Here is a 17,360-nt window from a genome sequence, read left to right as displayed (position 1 = left end):
CTATGATTCTATATATTCTATAAAATATGTAGCAAATATTTCAAAAGACCATCTCTGTAGTAATCAAGGAAATGCAAATTAAAGCAAAGCTGACACACCATTAACATGCATCATAAAGATAAGGGAAAAAATTAACAATACTAAATATTCTTAAGAACATGGGAAGGTAAATTGGTGCTACCACTGTGGGAAGTAATTTGGCAATATCTGTAAAAGCTCAAAGTGAGCTTTCCCAAAAACTCAAGAATTCTTCCTCATGTGCACTATAGACAAGATTCTAACATTTTATAAATTGGGACACATGTTGTTGCATTGTCTCTGTGCTTTTTCATTTTCTCTAAACATAAGGCACAGATGTGTAAAAAGAACTGGCTTACTTAGAATCTGGTGTGTTTCGTTGGTGGTTTAAAAATGAACATTTCTGCCATGTAAGGCTATCAGTTTTGATTTTTTTTCTGTTTTGTTCCCTCATGTTTCCATGTCATCGGTTCAGACCCTTTATTATAGTGAAGGATCAAGGAAAGTAAAATGAAACAAACACAAAAGAACAGAGAAGTCCACGAAACCTCCTATGGGTCCACTAATGGCCAGCACTGGCCAGTTTGGGGCATGGAGAGTCTCACCACTGAGCTAGTCTTCCTCAACACATGTCTGCCTGAGAAAACCAGGGTCCTAAATTTCTCCTGGTGTTCAGAAATTGAACAGCATGGACACTAATAAAACCTATCAACCAATTCTGTTCCTTCCACAGAAAATATAAAAGAGATAATCAACTTCGTCAGAAAAAATGGTCCCACATTCCTCCTGAAAATATCTTTCCTCTGGAGAACAATGAGACCAACCAAATCAGCCTGAAGGTAAGGCCTGCTTTACCTGTTGGAGAATTGTGCAGTTTGCTAGGTGTTTGACAAGACTTTGGCAGCATTGGTAGGAAATGGTCCAATCTTAGTTTGTGCTAGAATCCAAAAGTTAGATGCTTTCTACTTTTCCACCTCCTATTTCTCTTGATTCTTCCTTGATCTAATGCCAGCTCTTCAGTCCAGTGAACACCTCACTGGAGGCTGAGTTACAGAGTGTTACTGGGTTTTTGCATCTGACCCACGAGAAGCAAGACATGAATTTGCTGGGAATTTGTCATGGAAGGGATATAGGAATGGGAAAGGCATTTGAATTCCCCCAAACCTGGGGTACTAATCTACTTCTACTAAGGACCTATCACTTACCTTGCTCATTGCTGAAGAAAGAGACTTCTGTTGATGTTTGTTCAAATTCGTCCCCAACCAAGAAGTACAATCAATAGCCATTATTAACAACTCACCCCATTTACTGCAGTTGATGCTAGACCTGTGTTTCTCATCTTCTCCTCACAATGAACCAGTGAGTTGAGCTTTATAATCATAACTTTGCTGATAAGGAAGTTGAAGACCAAAGCATTAAGAAACAGTGCAGGGTCACCTACAGCGAGTGAGTAAGATTACTGCAAATAATGACAGCTAACACTTAACTGAACACTATTACATTGCAGATACTTTAACCCATTGCATCTTCCCTGAGCCCTTGAGGTAACAGATGGAATTTCAGAAACAATTACAGTTTGAACCCAGTGTGTCTGTGAAGTCTAAGATCCTAACACCTATATACTGCAATTACAAGGGTCTTTATATCAAAGTATACTAAGAAGGAATGGAGACCCAGGACCTTCACATAAGGGCATTTGTAGACTTTCTCATAGTAGGACCAACCTGATAAGGTAGTGCTATTTGAGATGCCTCCCTGCCCAAAATCAGCAGAGGAGAACTTGAAGCAGCAAGTTCAGCCAGGTTTATCTTTGACCCCTTTCTACCAGCCCCTGACACCCTACCCCAAGTACTGCACTTGGCCTTCTAAGAGCTCATATCCCCTCACAGCTGAACATGGATGAGGTCTTCCTTCCTTCAGAAATGCTCCTTGCTCCAAAGTGACCCTTCTGCTGCATTCTGAACCTCACTCCTAAACACTGTGTTCACAAGGACCAAGTGTCTCATAGAAGTGTCATGGAGGAATCAAGCTTGCAGTAATTCACAGTAAGGTGCAAAGAACCACAAGACTAATTGACTTCCAAAGAGAGAATTTGCTGACAGAAATGACTGACTGGAAGTACCTGCTGGTAGAAGAAACATTTTAGACAGATTCAATTTTGCAGATTATTATTTGAGCAAAAAAAATGATTCATCAATTGGGAAACACTGAAAACCAAAAGAAAGTCAAAGAGCACTCTGCAGTGTGGGCAGTGAGCTTTCACAGGTGATACAAAGAAATAAGTTCATTGGTTATTGCTAGAAGTTTGCCTGATCTGAGCATGGTCTGATCAGTTGGCTGCCTGTGACTGGCTGAAACTCAGCTACTTGTTACCAAAACGTTTTCTTAAATAAGGTTTCTGTTTATTGATGTACGATGATGTAAGTTAGACTGTGGCTTGTTACATAGGAACTCAAAATACTCAGGCAGCCTCAGGTCAATTACCTCCTGCTTATTCTGTTTAACACTAGGAGTAGCTGAGGAGATTTTTTAAGTGAGTGCTCCTGTTTCTGAGATGACACCTGGATAGGCTCCCACAGGTTCCACCTCTGCAAAACCCTACCTAGGAAACAATCTCTACTGCCTCAAAACCCCACTTTGATCCTTTGGTTTAACCTTTAAACACTGTATCTTTGTGTGTTTTCTTAAAATCTAAACATTTCCAGCAGTAGAAGGCATCGTCCATTGCCAGTTTCTTGCAGAATTTTAGAGTACAGAACATTTAATAGTTAATTTATCAGGTTAGTCACTCCCAGGGCTACCCAATAAAATTTTGGGACAGTAAATTCAAAGGAGGGAAGTCAGAAATGGTTCCTAGCATGGAGGTATCATTCTTGCCCTGAGTTTAGATAGCCTAGGGAGCTGGGAGAGGGCTATATAGAGAGTTCATCAGATGCTGTGAATCAGACAGAACAGGGAGAAAACTCAAGGTCAGCATGAGAGGAAAATACAACCAGACAGGTAATAGTTCAAGTTTGGGATACTCTCTGAAGACAGAAAAAAAGGAAGTCAGTCTAAAGGATGAGATAATAGTCAAATATCCCTGTACTAACATAGAAAGCCAGACCAGAGAATCAGACAAAGAGAATTCAGGAAAAACAGAAAAAGAATGATTAAAAAAAAAAAAACAGAAAAGAATGATAAAGATGATGATATCTCATTTTAGAATAAAAAGAGAAATCCTTACTGGGCATAGAGGCACATGCCCATAACCTGTAATCCCAGTGGTTTGGGAGGCTGAGGCAGGAAGATCACAAGTTCAAAGACAGCCTCATCAACTTAGTGAACCCCTCTCTCAAAATAAAAAGAGGCTGGGGGTGGCTCAGTGGTTAAGTGCCCCTGGGTTCAATCCCCAGTGAAAGGGGAGTTGGGATCCTCTAGCTTGCAAGAAAAATTTCACCAACGGTGTCTAATTTGATCACCAAGTACCCTTCTGAATAAGGATTGCAGAGTTAGGAAATGAGGTTCAAGTAGTTTAAATGACCTCATTGAGGTCAGAAACAGTAAAAAGAACACTAGACAAGAAGACAAGCAGCCTAGCCTCTGCTGGTCTTCTAATGTAGCATTTAATGTCATTTAATCCTTCTATGCCTCATTTGTAAAATAAAAAATAACAATAACTGATATTGGCACCTAGCACAGGCTGGCTGCCCAATACGCAAAGAAGCCAAATAAGAAGGCACTGGGTATATGCAAAAGTAAAAGGCTTTATTCTGCTGCAGACTGACAGGGCGACCAGGAGACATCAGCTCAGATCTGCCTCCCAGATCTTTGAGTAACAGGGCAATTTTTAAGAAGAGAGAGGAGAGAGCTGCTGAGAAGAGAGAGTCTTGGCAGCTATAAACAAAACAGTCAACCTGCCTCTTCACAGGCCATGTATTTCTTTGGGGTGGGGTGGGGTGATTATCACATTCTGTGGGGGATTTTGAGGTCGTTGACCTGATGAGTTGGCTACTTCTGCACTAGTGCATTCTTGAAAAGCTGGTTTCAAACTGTCCTTCAGTGGATTCCAGAGACAACTAAGAACTTTGTTATTTAAAAAGTTTGTGCTGGGGTGTAACTCAGTGGGAAAGTGTTTGCCTAGCATGCATGAAGCCCTGGGTTCAATCCCTAGTCTGGGCTTGTCTAGGCCTTAGCAGATTCAACATTTATTCATCTGCATGGTGTCAGGAATCATGATTGGACCTTGAAATATTTCATTCAAGTTTCAAGATGTCCTTGTAAGGTAAATTTTAACAAAGATAAACATACATACCAGATTTAAGAACCAAACTAAAATATACACTCATTCCCAGCCTTTCCTCTGTCTTGAGACTGGAAATCTTTAACTGGCAAACCAACAGCCCTATCTAGCCCACAGGTATCAGTGTTTGTGTGTGTGTTGTTCAGTATTTAACATTTTAAAAATCAATGGCCAGCATATAAATATCATGGTGTAGCATGTAAAAATCTACATTTATCAACCAGCTTCTTTTGACAAATCAGATGATCTGACAATTCTGAGCAGAACCCAGAATTGTTGGGACTGAATCTCTTTAGGCACATCTGGCCCATTTGCCTCATGGGCACTACTACTTGGACTTTCAAGCATTAATTTGCAACTGAAATAAAAGTGTAGCATCTTCCTTTAGCACCATTCCCTAAGAGCATTTGCCTATACTATGGGCAATAATTCACCGTAGGAGGGGGTTAAGGGAAGAAGGAAGAAAGAAAATCCATGGCTGAGGAGAGAAAGCGAGGAGAACCCAATGTTAAGGAGGATATAGTCAATACTGGGAAGAAGAGGTTGGAGTGAGTAGTGGGAGGGAAAGACAAGTCAATTACCCCAGTGTTTCTGGGATGTTGAGCAAACAGCAGATACAGCCCAGCGGGAAGAGCCTCTCAGCCTTTGACTGGCAGTGAATGGGACAAATAAGAAGTTCTGGAATAATTAGCCTTTTCTTGTGCCAGATTGATGACGACAAGAGACGAGATACAATCCAGAGACTTCGACAATGCAAGTATGACAAAAAGGTGACTCCAGTCTCCCCCACTTCTCTGAACTCTAACTGGGAGTAGGTTCTGATTCATCATGGTCCCAGCCCTGACTTTGCTAGGGGGATAGTGGGTGAGGGGTTTGGGGGGGGATGTTTCCCAGGTTGCTTCAAAGGGCCGTTTGTAGAGCTTCATAGGATAGGCAGGGCTCTGCTTGAAGGTTACAAAACTCACCATCCTGGGGGAGCCAAAGGATAAGTTAACTATTTGGAGGGAAACAGAAATATGAAATAGATTCAGAGCACTGAGGGCAACCCTGATGTTGTATTTTGGCTCATTCTTGAGAATCCCATCTGGGAGTTTTGTATTTTCTTGCCCATCTTCCTCCCATCTTCATATTTCCCCTAGTCATTTTGCAAGAAACAAACAAACCTAAACACTGGGTCCTAAACACCAGGGATATAAACAACAATCAAATGTCACTGCTCAAAAAGCTTACAGTCTAATAGGACATAGGAACAAATTATTATAATACCCATTTATATGAGGAATTACATTGCAATAGTAACTCCTTAATTCAATTGATCTTTGCAGCGAGTGATCCTCAAAGATCTCAAGCACAGTGATGGCAATTTCAATGAGAAACAGAAGATAGAACTGAACAAGGTATGTGTCCTATACTTCAACCCCTTGAGAATTAACTTCATTCCATTTTCCCTGAACACAGAGGTCCCTGTGGAGAAATATCTTATGAGAAAGAAATGAATGACTTAGCTACTTTTTGAAAATTCTGCCTAGAGATGTTGGAGGGTGAGATTTTACAGTGTAAAAATTCTGGAAATATGCTGGTATGTTCTAAAATACATTCTTAATATTAAAAAAAAAGTAGTGAAATTTGTATTCAAGTCACCTTGCTAGCAAAGGAAAGGCTGCTGAATAAGATGTAACACAATATGTAGTAACAAATGGGTACTGACATTCAATTTATTAAGAGCAATGCATCTTCTCAAATGAAACACATTTTGCTAACATATGAATATTTTCTTTGGTTCCGGTTTCTGGTTGATATGCTTTATAAACACACATGTTCTCCTAGCTGCTTCAGACTGACTATTACAACCTGACCAAGTTCTATGGCACAGTGAAGCTTGACTCCAGGATCTTTGGGGTGATCGAATACTGTGAGAGAGGATCTCTCCGGGTAAGAAACCAGCATCATTTTCAATTTCCTAAGAAGTCAACCATATTAAAAAAAATCAGCAGATCTTTAAAAAATATTTTCCCAGGGGGATAATACTATAGAGTTATCAGGAAAAGTTGGTAGACCCACATACTTTTCAAACTAGATTCCTCAGATTTTATCAGTCAGTCCTATAATCTCTTTACAAAGAAGCCAAAAGATATTCGGAAAAGGAATGTAGATGGGAGAAAAAGGAACAGAGAACAGAAGTAGGAAAGTGAGTGGTTACTTCAAAATACAATTTGTGGTGTGTGTTGGGCATGTTGGGCAGTTACTGGGGACTGAGCCCAGAGGTGTTCTATCACTGAGCTATATTTCTAGCCCTTTTAATTTTTAGTTTGATACAGGGTCTTGCTAAGTTGCTGAGGCTGGTCTTGAACTTTTGATTCTCCTGCCTTAGCCTCCTGAGTATCTGGGATTACAGGTGTGTGCTATCACACCTGGATCAAACGCATTATATTTTATTTGAATTTTACTCAAATATATTATATTTTACACTTGTTTTCGTATTGAAAGATCAATGGATAGTTGTTATCAGAGCACCAAATAAGCACAAGAGGACTTGTTCATAAGTCCTGGTCTACTCTGGTCTAAATTCCTACCTGCTCTTCCTTGTGAGGGGACTGAAGATAACCAGAAGTTGCCTTGGTCAGGTATTCTGGCTGAGCAGGTCCAAAGCAAAAAGAAGAATACAACAGGACTGAGTAAAGTTCATAGGAAGAACCAAGCACTAAGCAAAGAGTGTCAAATCATCACATAGTTCTGAAGGGCAAGCACAGTTGATTTGCAAAACACAAGAATCAGGTGTCAAACCGAAACAGGGACTGAAAAGGGCAAGAGCAGGAAGGACTGTGGGACAATGACTTCAAGGGACACTGATACACCTGAACCAGACTGAATGGTCTGTGGGCATGTGCCATGAGGGCCCAAAGGTAGGGTGACCCAGTGATTTATCAGGATACTTTGACAGTGACGGGGGTGTTATAATAATGATCCTGGAATAACAGACACAAAGTGTAACTGGACCAAGAAAATCAAGATGTGTGGGTAGCCCTGCCTTTGGATTATATTCAGTACCTCTTAGGAACCTCATGTCCTCATAACAAAGCCAAATTCCTAAGCCAAATTCCTAAGAAGCTTTGGTAACTTCAAAGAGGTTCAGATATTCATAACTCAATGAAATTAAAAAATAATTTTTTGTCAAAACTAATAATTTGGAAATTATGAATTTTTTAATGGGCTTCAATTAAACAAAACAAGACAAAAAACAAAACAAAAAAGAAAAAACACTAGCTTTCCAAATATGTGGCATAAGCCAAAATCTATCCTCAAAGAAAAAAACTGTAACTCTAAATGTGACTCTTTCTTAAACAATAGTAAATAATGTAGTTATTCAAAACTTAGAATAATAACTACGGCCTAAGGGGAAGAAGATGTTCAATATCAATCATTATAAAACAAAATAAAATTCAAAATGCACTGAGTTTAAAAAAAAAAACTATGAAAACACACAAGCCTCTTACTTCTAATTGTGGTTTTAAAAATAAACATACAAATACTTAAAAGTAGGAATAATAAAAGCAGTGAAAACATGTAGCAATGAAGTGTTTTCCACAATTATAATTGTGGAAAACAATTATAATTGTGGAAAACACTTCATTGCTACTAAATTATAATATCTTTGAAAAGAAAAAACTTCAGAAGTAATAAAATCATGAAGACCTGACTCAAAAAGTAAAATTTTAAGTAGGCCAATTCTGAACCAGTTTCACTAATACTTCTGACATAAGATATATGAGGTTTTTTCATCCTAAAAGACTTAGTTCTTCTACTCTTTGGATACTAACTAGGTGTTCAGTTCAATTTTTTCAATGAACTCCTGGAGTTAGCATCAAACTCTACAGGTTAAGGGCTCAGTCCCACAACTGTCCCTATCTCAGACCCCAGTTGCAAATCCCAGGCCTCTTGTACTTTGACCAACCAGCTGAAAATCAGGCATTCCTATGACTCCCTTCTTGAGTTTGATAATTTGCTAGAATGACTCAGAACTCAGAGAAAAGTTATTTACTATACTGGTTTATTATAAAGTCTATTATAAAGACCACAGGCAAGCAGCCAGATGAACTGTAATGCCAGATTCATGGGACCCCAATAAACCTCTAGGAACCGAATCCGATGCAATCACACAAGAGTCTTTATTGCAAGCTCGAGCCTGGACTCACAACCGTTCCTGACGCAGCGGTCCCAGGGAGTGAGTCCTGGTCCTTTGTTCAGTGAGATTTTATAGGTTTTTGGGGGGATACTCTGTGCATCACAACATCACACAGCAAATCATTCCACACTAAGAGAAACTCAAACAACAACGTTTAACATTGATTAGCACATTCACTGGCAGGAACAAGTTGGGTAGGGGTGATTGGTTAGTACAAGAGGGGGATTCCTTTGAACTGATTGGTTTAAGCCATGAGGGGTGTACGTGCTAAACTACATGGTTTCCCAACATGTTATCAACCACCATAAACTACTGGGGGATCATCTAGCATCCCAGGTATTTTCTCTATCTCATGCTGATTGGTGGTTGCTAGGAGGTTGCTATGGGTCCTCCCCTAGCCTAACTGAGTCAAGGACACCTGGCACAGCAGATCTCTCCTTTTATTTGCAGACAAACAACTCAGCAGGGTGGGTATGTGCCTAGGAGTGCTCTGTGGGTTTTTCCAAGGACAAGGGTCACGCCCCCTTCCTTAGGACAGGCTTTGCTCTAAGGTAGAGGCTGGTTTCTCAAAAATGGAGTCACAGCAATTTCTCATAAGAAATACCTAGGGAAACTTCCCAAAGATCCCAAGCACAGGCACTTCTGTCCCTAGAGACTTGGGTTGTGCCACCCTCCTGGCCTGTAGATGTGATGACCTACTTGGAAGCTTTCAAACCCCTTCACTTAGGGGACTTGGGGGAAGTTCCATCACTGAGCCACAACTGATTAAACCATTGACAGTTAACTCTATTTCCAGTCCTTTCTCCTCCCTGTTAGTGAAAGGGGAGGGGCAGGGCCAAAATATCCACCCTATAATCATGTAGCTGATTCTTTCCAGCAATTAGTCCCTATCTTGAGTGGTGGAGAGGCTCACCGTGTTAGCTTTTCATCACTGAGACAAAATATCTGAGAAAATCAATTTAAGGAGGGAAGATTTATTTTGATTCTTGATCTCAGAGGTTGCAGTCCACGGTCGCTGGCTCCATTGCTTTTGGCCTGTGGTAAGGGCAGATATCATGGTGGAATCACTGGTGTGGCAGAGCAAAGGTGCTCACCTCGTGGCAGCCAGGAAGCAAAAAGAAAGCAAGGAATGGGGTAGGGGCAAGAAATACCCTTCTAGAGCATGGCCCCCCATAATCTACTTCTTCCAGTCATGCCTCCCCACTCCAGTTTCCACTACCTCCAAGTAATCCACTAATGAGGATTAATCCATTGATAAGTTCAAAGCCCCCAAGATCCCATCGCTTCTCAAAAGACTCACCTCTGAACATTGCTGCTTTGGTGTTAGATATACATGGAAGATAAATAAATTTACATAGCAAGCTGTTTCTATGCCCAAGATATCTCATTATGTATATACAAATGTTCTAAAATTGGGGGAAAAAATCCACAATATGAAACACATCTGGTCCCAAGCATTTCACATAAGAGATATTCAACATGTGCTAGCTCAAAGCTGATTGTTAAATATTTAGGAATTTGTTAACTAGTCAGTGTAGAATTCTTGGTGGCTGAAATATTTCAGATGGGAGCATTTCACCATAGAGTCTGCAAGTACTTAAATCAGGGCTATTTTCATAGAGCCAGTTCATTCGCTTACCACAAATTGTAATTTATATGGAAATATATAAATTCTAAAAACAAAGAATTTCCAATCAAAGGCAGACTTTTTTTCCCCCTTTTTGTTTTTTGGTTAACAAAGATCATCAGGAAAAAATATAAAAGAGCAATAATAAACAAAACATTTTAACAAAGAAGAATAATGAGAGGCTACTTGCCAGAAAGTTATAATAAAAGCAGTCTAGTAATAGTTCATGAATAAAGACATGATTTATGGAAGAAAAATACATGGTCCAAGAATAGCATTAGTATATTGTCAAGTTTGGTGAAAGGGTAATTTAGTAAATGGGGCTGAGATAATAGGACCCTCAGACTTTTCATCTCACTTCCACAAGAGGGACTTTGCCAGAGCAGTTCTCGCTCCATAGAACTTGCTTCCCTACTGTGTCCAGATCTCAGCTTTACTCACACTTTCTGAAGGAAACATCTTTGACTTACATAACAAATTCCCAGAGTGTAAGGGTCAATCCTCAGATTTGTAGTCCCTTTTTATAGTACTTATCATATTTATAATTTCATATTTATTGCAGTTATTTTTTGAGTGTCAGTTTCCCCCACCAGATCATGAATGCCCTAAGAGGGCCCACTGTAATCCTAGCACCAAACTCAGGGCCTGCTGTATATTCTCTCAACTATCTCTAAGGAAATAAATAGATCACCTACTAAAATTGATTAGAAAACAGCACATAAACCTACATATAGGGCTGGGGGTGTGGCTCAAGCGGTAGAGCGCTCGCCTGGCATGCGTGCGGCCCGGGTTCGATCCTCAGCACCACATACAACAAAGATGTTGTGTCCGCTGAAAACTAAAAAATAAATAATATAAAAAAACTTACATATATATTATGGTCCCAATTTTGTAAGACATAGTACATGTACCTTATGTAAATGAACACTGAAGAAGAATAGAAGGAAATACCAGAATGAGAACAAGTTAGATGATGCAACTAGCTGTGATTTTTATTTTCTCCTTTTTTATATTTTGTAAATTTTGCTCATATTTTCTATACTATGTATATATTCCCTTCATAGTCAAACAGAATAATACACTTTTTACAATTTGTCCGATGAGAGCAAGATAGGATGGGTAAATGGTGAGATAAAGGTAAAGAATGGATAGAAAGGGAAATAATTACTGTAGAGAGTCTGTTTGCTCATAACTCTCCTTCCTTAACTCCCTAGTACCCACAGTCCAGCCAGTCTCATCTGAAATGGTCAATGACTTCAGACACTTTTTTAGAAATTAGGGCTACAGGGCCTAAATTAAAACTGAAGGTCAAATTGAGCTTTTTCCTTAAATAAGTATTGTTAGGATATCATTTAGGATTACTTATTGACTTTATTAAAAAGATGTGTCTTGCTAGATGCAGGGGTGCACACTTGTAATCCCAGCAGCTTAAGAGGCTGAGGCAGGAGGATTGTGGGTTCAAAGCCAGCCTCAGAAACTTAGCAAGACCCTAAGCAACTTAGTGAGACTTTGTCTCAAAATAAAATATAAAAAGGGCTGGGGATGTGACTCAGTTGTTAAGTGCCCCTGGGTTCAACCCCTGGTGCAAGCGGGCATGTGCACACACACACACACACACACACACACACACAAAGATGTGTCTTGATAGAGCCTCCATTGTGTTAATTTGGGTCAAAAGTCTAGCTCTTACAATTCACACAAAAATCCAAGAACTCTCTTTTTGATAGAGGGCTTAGAAAACCTAAGAAAAACTTAGCATGATTAAGCTTTTGAGAAAAGCACTGATCCAACTTTTGAAAGATGGGGCATGCAGGGCAACCACGTTTTAATCAAGCTCCCAGCTCTCCTTCCAGGTGGGGTGTGCTCGTTTCTTGGCCCCTGTCTGATGGTGAAAGCCACTCAATGCTTCTCATTGAAGGAAAGAAATAGTCATGTACTAATAACACATCTATCAGCCATGCATTGGCCCCAGATCTGACAGCCGTACCGCAACAGAGCTGAAAAACTTCTATCACCCAGTGGCATTGTAGCCACTGTAAGATCACAGCACAGTGTACCCCTCATGGGTTTGTAGTGATGCTGGTGTCACCAAACCTACTGTGCTGCCAATCAGAGGGCACACAGAATTATATACATTATACATAATATTTGAAGATGATAATAAATGATCATGTGACTGATTTAGGTATCACCACAGTATGTTTTTTAATCACTATTTTAGAGTGTACTCCTCCTTATAAAAGAAGTCGTACTGTAAACAATGTGTGGTGTTGTGCAGGCAGCTGCCCCATAAACGTCGTGTTTCCCGCGCTCTTCATGACATCATTCCATCTTGTGCTGTATTTGCTGTATTTGTTGTTTTGATCATTGTTACAGGGCAGAGACCCACCGTATAGCTGAGGCACCCCCTTCATCCCAATTCTTGCAATCATGCCAGAAAGATTTCAGATGTTACTCAGAGTAACAGGCATGAGCTTATTAAAAGGGACAGGAAATGGGAAAAGATGACACTCTCCAGGGACACAATGGGTCCTCTCAGAAAGGAGAGGGTACAGGGTGTCTTCTCTCCTCCCTCTAGTTTTAGTGGGGGTCTCAGGGAAGTTTCCAGAGAGTCCCACCCAGGTTTACCTCTTAACTTTTGACCGACAGCATGATAACATCAGACTTCCAAGTTCCCACTGTGCATGACAGCTCTAGGTCACTTTGGCCCATGATGGCCAGTTCTCATTGGAACCTGTTCTTACAGGTTTTATGGTTAGGGGGAATTATCTTTATCTCATTGAGTTCTGGAATCTGGTCTATGTGAGGATTACAAAAGTTCACGACCCCTACTTCAGGGTAAGTTCTATCAGCATTTGGGGCCTGCATTTCACTTTAGTTTGCTGAGGAATGTCATATATCCTGTTGGCTTCAGCCAGGTAGGGCTGCAGGTAAATTGTTTTTTAAAAGAAGAAAGCAAGTGGGAGTCAGCACAGTGGGCCCAGTTTATAGAATTATTATTCCCTTAACCTCATATTCCCACACCTCACATCTGTCTGTTCCCTATTAATCATCATGACCCTAGGAGCAATAGGCTGTACCATGTAAAATACGTACCGCATTGCCTATGTGGGTAGTAAGCTAAACCCTCTATGTTTGGGTGAGTACCCTCACACATTCATGATCCCAGGCTCTCATGATTAGGAGATTATTGTTTGGCTCATAATAGTCTCTCCAAACCATTTTTCCATACAACAGCTCACCTTCTTTCTTTTCTTTTCTCCTATTCAGGAAGTTTTGAATGACACAATTTCCTACCCTGATGGCACATTCATGGATTGGGAGTTTAAAATCTCTGTCTTGTATGACATTGCTAAGGTAAGAGACCTATGAAAATAAGAAACTTTTATGAAAATTAAATATAAAACAGATCTGGCTATATTCAACCTCAGCATGCATTGATTTCTTCACTTGTAGAATGATAACGGTAGCTATGTCATATATGAAATATAAAATATGAAATCATGCACATGCTTACCACAAGGCCCAGTACAAATAAATATTCCATATACATTGGTTACATTATTTTTGTTGTCGTATTCTTTTTTTGTATTCTGGGCGTGGGGCACATATTTTCATAGATTTGTCAGAAATCAAAATCATATTAAACTTCATGGAAGACCACTGAAGTTTTTCAACTTTCTAAGAAAAAACACGAAGTACAAGCAGCTGTCTTACATGAAGCAATAATAAATTTGGACATGACTATTTCCAGACATGACATGAAAAAGGAAGCGGACACAGTAACCATGACCTTATCCGAGAATGAAGAAAAGTTGTCCCAAGAGTAAACCGTTTTGTATGGTTCCAAAAAATGTCACGATGACCTTTTTGCTTGTACAATTTCACTCCTACAAAGGTTGAAAACCAGTTCTGGCTATGACACCTCTGGCCACCAGAGGGTGGTACAAGAGCTAAAATTGGACTTCCCCTTTCAAACAGAAGCAATGAAACGCTTCTGTTTCAAAACAGAATGAAACCAATTCGATTTTAAGAAATAATCCAGGCCAGCCCCTCCCTTCAAAAAACAAGGACTTATAATTCATATTTGAAAAATTGAGGTAGCCGAGAACCAGAGATATACACAGGGTCACAAACCAAATCACTGGCAAGTAAAACACTTAAATTATATATAAAAACACATTTATATTTGTCTCAACCATGTGCCTCATACAAAATTACTTAACCAGAGTTTTTACACAATGGTCTTTTACTCTGTTATCTACTCTGTAGCCTAAATAAGACTTCAAAATGATATAGAATATGTAGGGAAATATTAAGGCTTTAATAAAATGTATAAACCAAAAGTAATGGTACTAAATTTAAAATCTGACAGTGTGACTATCTTTTATGCTGAAATAGTGTCAAAATGTCACTTCTTCCTTTAAAATAATCAAGCAGCTGAAGTGTGTCCCATCTCTTTGTTTTCCTGTCATCCGAAAAATTGCAGGGGATGTCATATCTGCACTCCAGTAAAATAGAGGTCCATGGTCGTCTGAAATCCACCAACTGCGTAGTGGACAGTCGAATGGTGGTGAAGATCACCGATTTTGGCTGCAATTCCATTTTACTTCCAAAGAAAGGTTTGTAATGAATGAAATTTTTCACTAGCTTCCCACTTGGCATTTCTTTTTCTTTCTTCTTACTTTAAATTTTTTTTTTTTCTCTCAAGCCCAGATAAAGTGGTTAGAAAACAGTGATATTGATCAGAAAACAAAAACTTGGAGCGACAAGAGGCTCATTCTCCATCTGAGTTAAACAAATATTCTTTATGGACCTTATCCTCAATGCTCAGCTGAGTGTCCCCTGATATCAGTGAGAGATCATGAAGAACTTATTGATTTGTGAAACAAAATAGGATGAAAAAATATAGAAGTTTAGTGCAGGCAGGAACCTTAGAAATTATCTGGTTTAATCCTCTTCTTTTAAAAAAATCAGAATTGAGACTCAGAGAAGTTACAAGATTTCCCTAGAAGAAAAAATATAAAGCATTTTCAAAGCTACATATCTTTCATTCTTCAATGGTAATAAAGCATAAGAAAAAAAAAACCTCTTCTCAATGAGATATATTCTCATCATTTTCAGAATGTGGTGGGTCAAAAAAGGTAACTTGGTTTGTAGAGTGTGAGGGGTTTTTCATGTTAAATATTTATCCTTTCTTTACTATAACTCATAGTTAAGCAGCCTTAGAAATCTAGCATTCATGTTGCCTAAAATTACTACTAAATCCAAAAATTAACTCTGTGTCTAATTCTAATTTCACAATCCTTTAGTTTTTCCTTAGTAAAAATCACAGTTCTGTCCTGACTTCCACAGTCTTGTTGAGTATAATATGATATTAGATTCTATCCAGTAAATTCTTTTGAAGCCCTACTGTGTGCCAAACACAGCTCATGATGTAATGGAGCAAATCTCCTTCATCAGATGACTGCAGTGTCAGTATTAGTAGATTACATACCTTTTCAACAACTCAAACCTTTAGGATCCACTGTGAGTAAATCACAAGTCACAAATATTCATAAGACTGGAATTCGAAAAGGTGATGTAACTTTGGTTGGAGAACCAAATGAGGAAAATGTGCTTCATCATAAATACATCACTGTGCCCAGCAACATGAATGTATCTATGTATTGTTTTTATTAAAACTACTGAATATCAATATCTCAAAGCATTTATAAGAAGTGGGGTGATTCCAAAAACTTTCCAGAGAGTGCTGAAGAAAAATGAATTAATTCTATGCTCCTGTCATTGCTAAATCAGATACATAATGGGTGTCCAGAATACAGGTGTCTCTAGGTACTAAGACACAGGCATTTCATTCATGTGAAATGGGCTCTATGTAAATCATTACAGTGGTGTGAACATAATAAAATGTGATTAAATTACATACATCATATTTTTTAAGAATACTGTGGGAACACTAAAGAAACCGCCTCTGTGGGCATGAACTGGCTTGGAGGCCACCAGTATATTATGCTTGGAAAATATTTTTATCTTCTTTCAGTAACTACATATTTAAATATATATATAATATAAAGCCAGGCACAATGGCGCACGCCTGTAATCACAGCAGCTCAGGAAGCTGTAGCAGGAGAATCGCAAGTTCAAAGCCAGCCTCAGCAACTTAGCAAGGCACTAAACAACTCAGTGAGAGCCTGCCTCAAATAAAATATTAAAAGGGCTGGGATGTGGCTCAGTGGTTAAATGCCCCTGGGTTCAATCCTCAGTACCAGAAAAATGTATGTGTGTGTGTGTGTGTGTGTGTGTGTGTGTGTGTGTATATATATATATATATATATATATATATATATAGAGAGAGAGAGAGAGAGAGAGAGGAGAGAGAGAAAATAAATTCTAATAATTTAAATAATAAAATATGTTTAAATATATAAATTTTTATTTATTTGTTTATAAAAGCTTTCAAAAATTCATTCCATATGTACCATAAGTTATTAAATCCCTCAGCCTCTCATATTCTATTGCATTCATTCAACATATTTATTGAGCACTTACTACACACCAGGCCCTGTTCTGGGTAGACCTCAAGGGTTTTCAGAACTATTATCCTAGCTGTTTTAGAGAACACATATGATCTCACCCAAATTCTGACTTTTCAAAGTCAGCTTTAAAGCTAAGTGTGTTATTCTACCTTCTATCACTGGTATGAACCTACAGTCCTTAAAAGTTTGGGACCACACCATTCCAAAACCAACCGTATTCTGGGTGGATGACATAGAACTTAAAAAGCAAAAGCAGGTTGGAGACCTAGAGGCTGCTCCCCCTAACTTTGCACTCTCAATATCTGAATGCACAGACCTGTGGACCGCTCCAGAGCACCTCCGCCAAGCCAACATCTCTCAGAAGGGAGATGTGTACAGCTTTGGAATCATCGCCCAGGAGATCATCCTGCGGAGAGAAACCTTCTACACCTTGAGCTGCCGGGACCAGAAAGGTAAGCCTGAACCCCCTCCCCTGCCCCAGCTGGGAGCCAGCCAACCTGCATTCTGGGCTCAGTGAGGCCCTAATCTCCTTGTAACCATATCTCATCTGCAAAAGTAGTGACTGTGCATCTGCACTACACATTTTACATGGTTATTGGAAGGATTAAGAGTTAGAGTCCCCGAAAAGCACAAGATAATGTGCCCTGCCAGGCGTCATTGCTGTCAGTGTTGTGGTCAAAGAATCTTCCCTTACAATTTCCGCCTTTCCTT

The 17,360-nt window shown here is 39.3% G+C and overlaps 1 protein-coding gene across 1 annotated transcript in view; it reads left to right on the top strand.

Annotated features, from left to right (window-relative positions):
• Nucleotides 1–17,360, top strand: part of GUCY2C (guanylate cyclase 2C) — a gene marked incomplete at its 5' end in the record, with an annotated part of 74,137 nt that overhangs the window by 37,238 nt on the left and 19,539 nt on the right. Inside the window, 7 exons of the mRNA XM_081311489.1 lie at nucleotides 752–857; nucleotides 5,008–5,070; nucleotides 5,626–5,697; nucleotides 6,128–6,232; nucleotides 13,381–13,467; nucleotides 14,600–14,732; nucleotides 16,964–17,101. Of these exons, the coding sequence (XP_081167615.1) occupies nucleotides 752–857; nucleotides 5,008–5,070; nucleotides 5,626–5,697; nucleotides 6,128–6,232; nucleotides 13,381–13,467; nucleotides 14,600–14,732; nucleotides 16,964–17,101 (704 nt within the window). The remainder of the gene's footprint in view (nucleotides 1–751; nucleotides 858–5,007; nucleotides 5,071–5,625; nucleotides 5,698–6,127; nucleotides 6,233–13,380; nucleotides 13,468–14,599; nucleotides 14,733–16,963; nucleotides 17,102–17,360) is intronic.

This window comes from Spermophilus citellus (assembly GCF_964194105.1).
Source record: "Spermophilus citellus genome assembly, chromosome: 10".
Taxonomy (NCBI): Eukaryota; Metazoa; Chordata; class Mammalia; order Rodentia; family Sciuridae; genus Spermophilus; species Spermophilus citellus.
The sequence above is the reverse complement of the archived record's forward strand: the minus strand, read 5'-3'. Positions and strand labels throughout refer to the sequence as shown.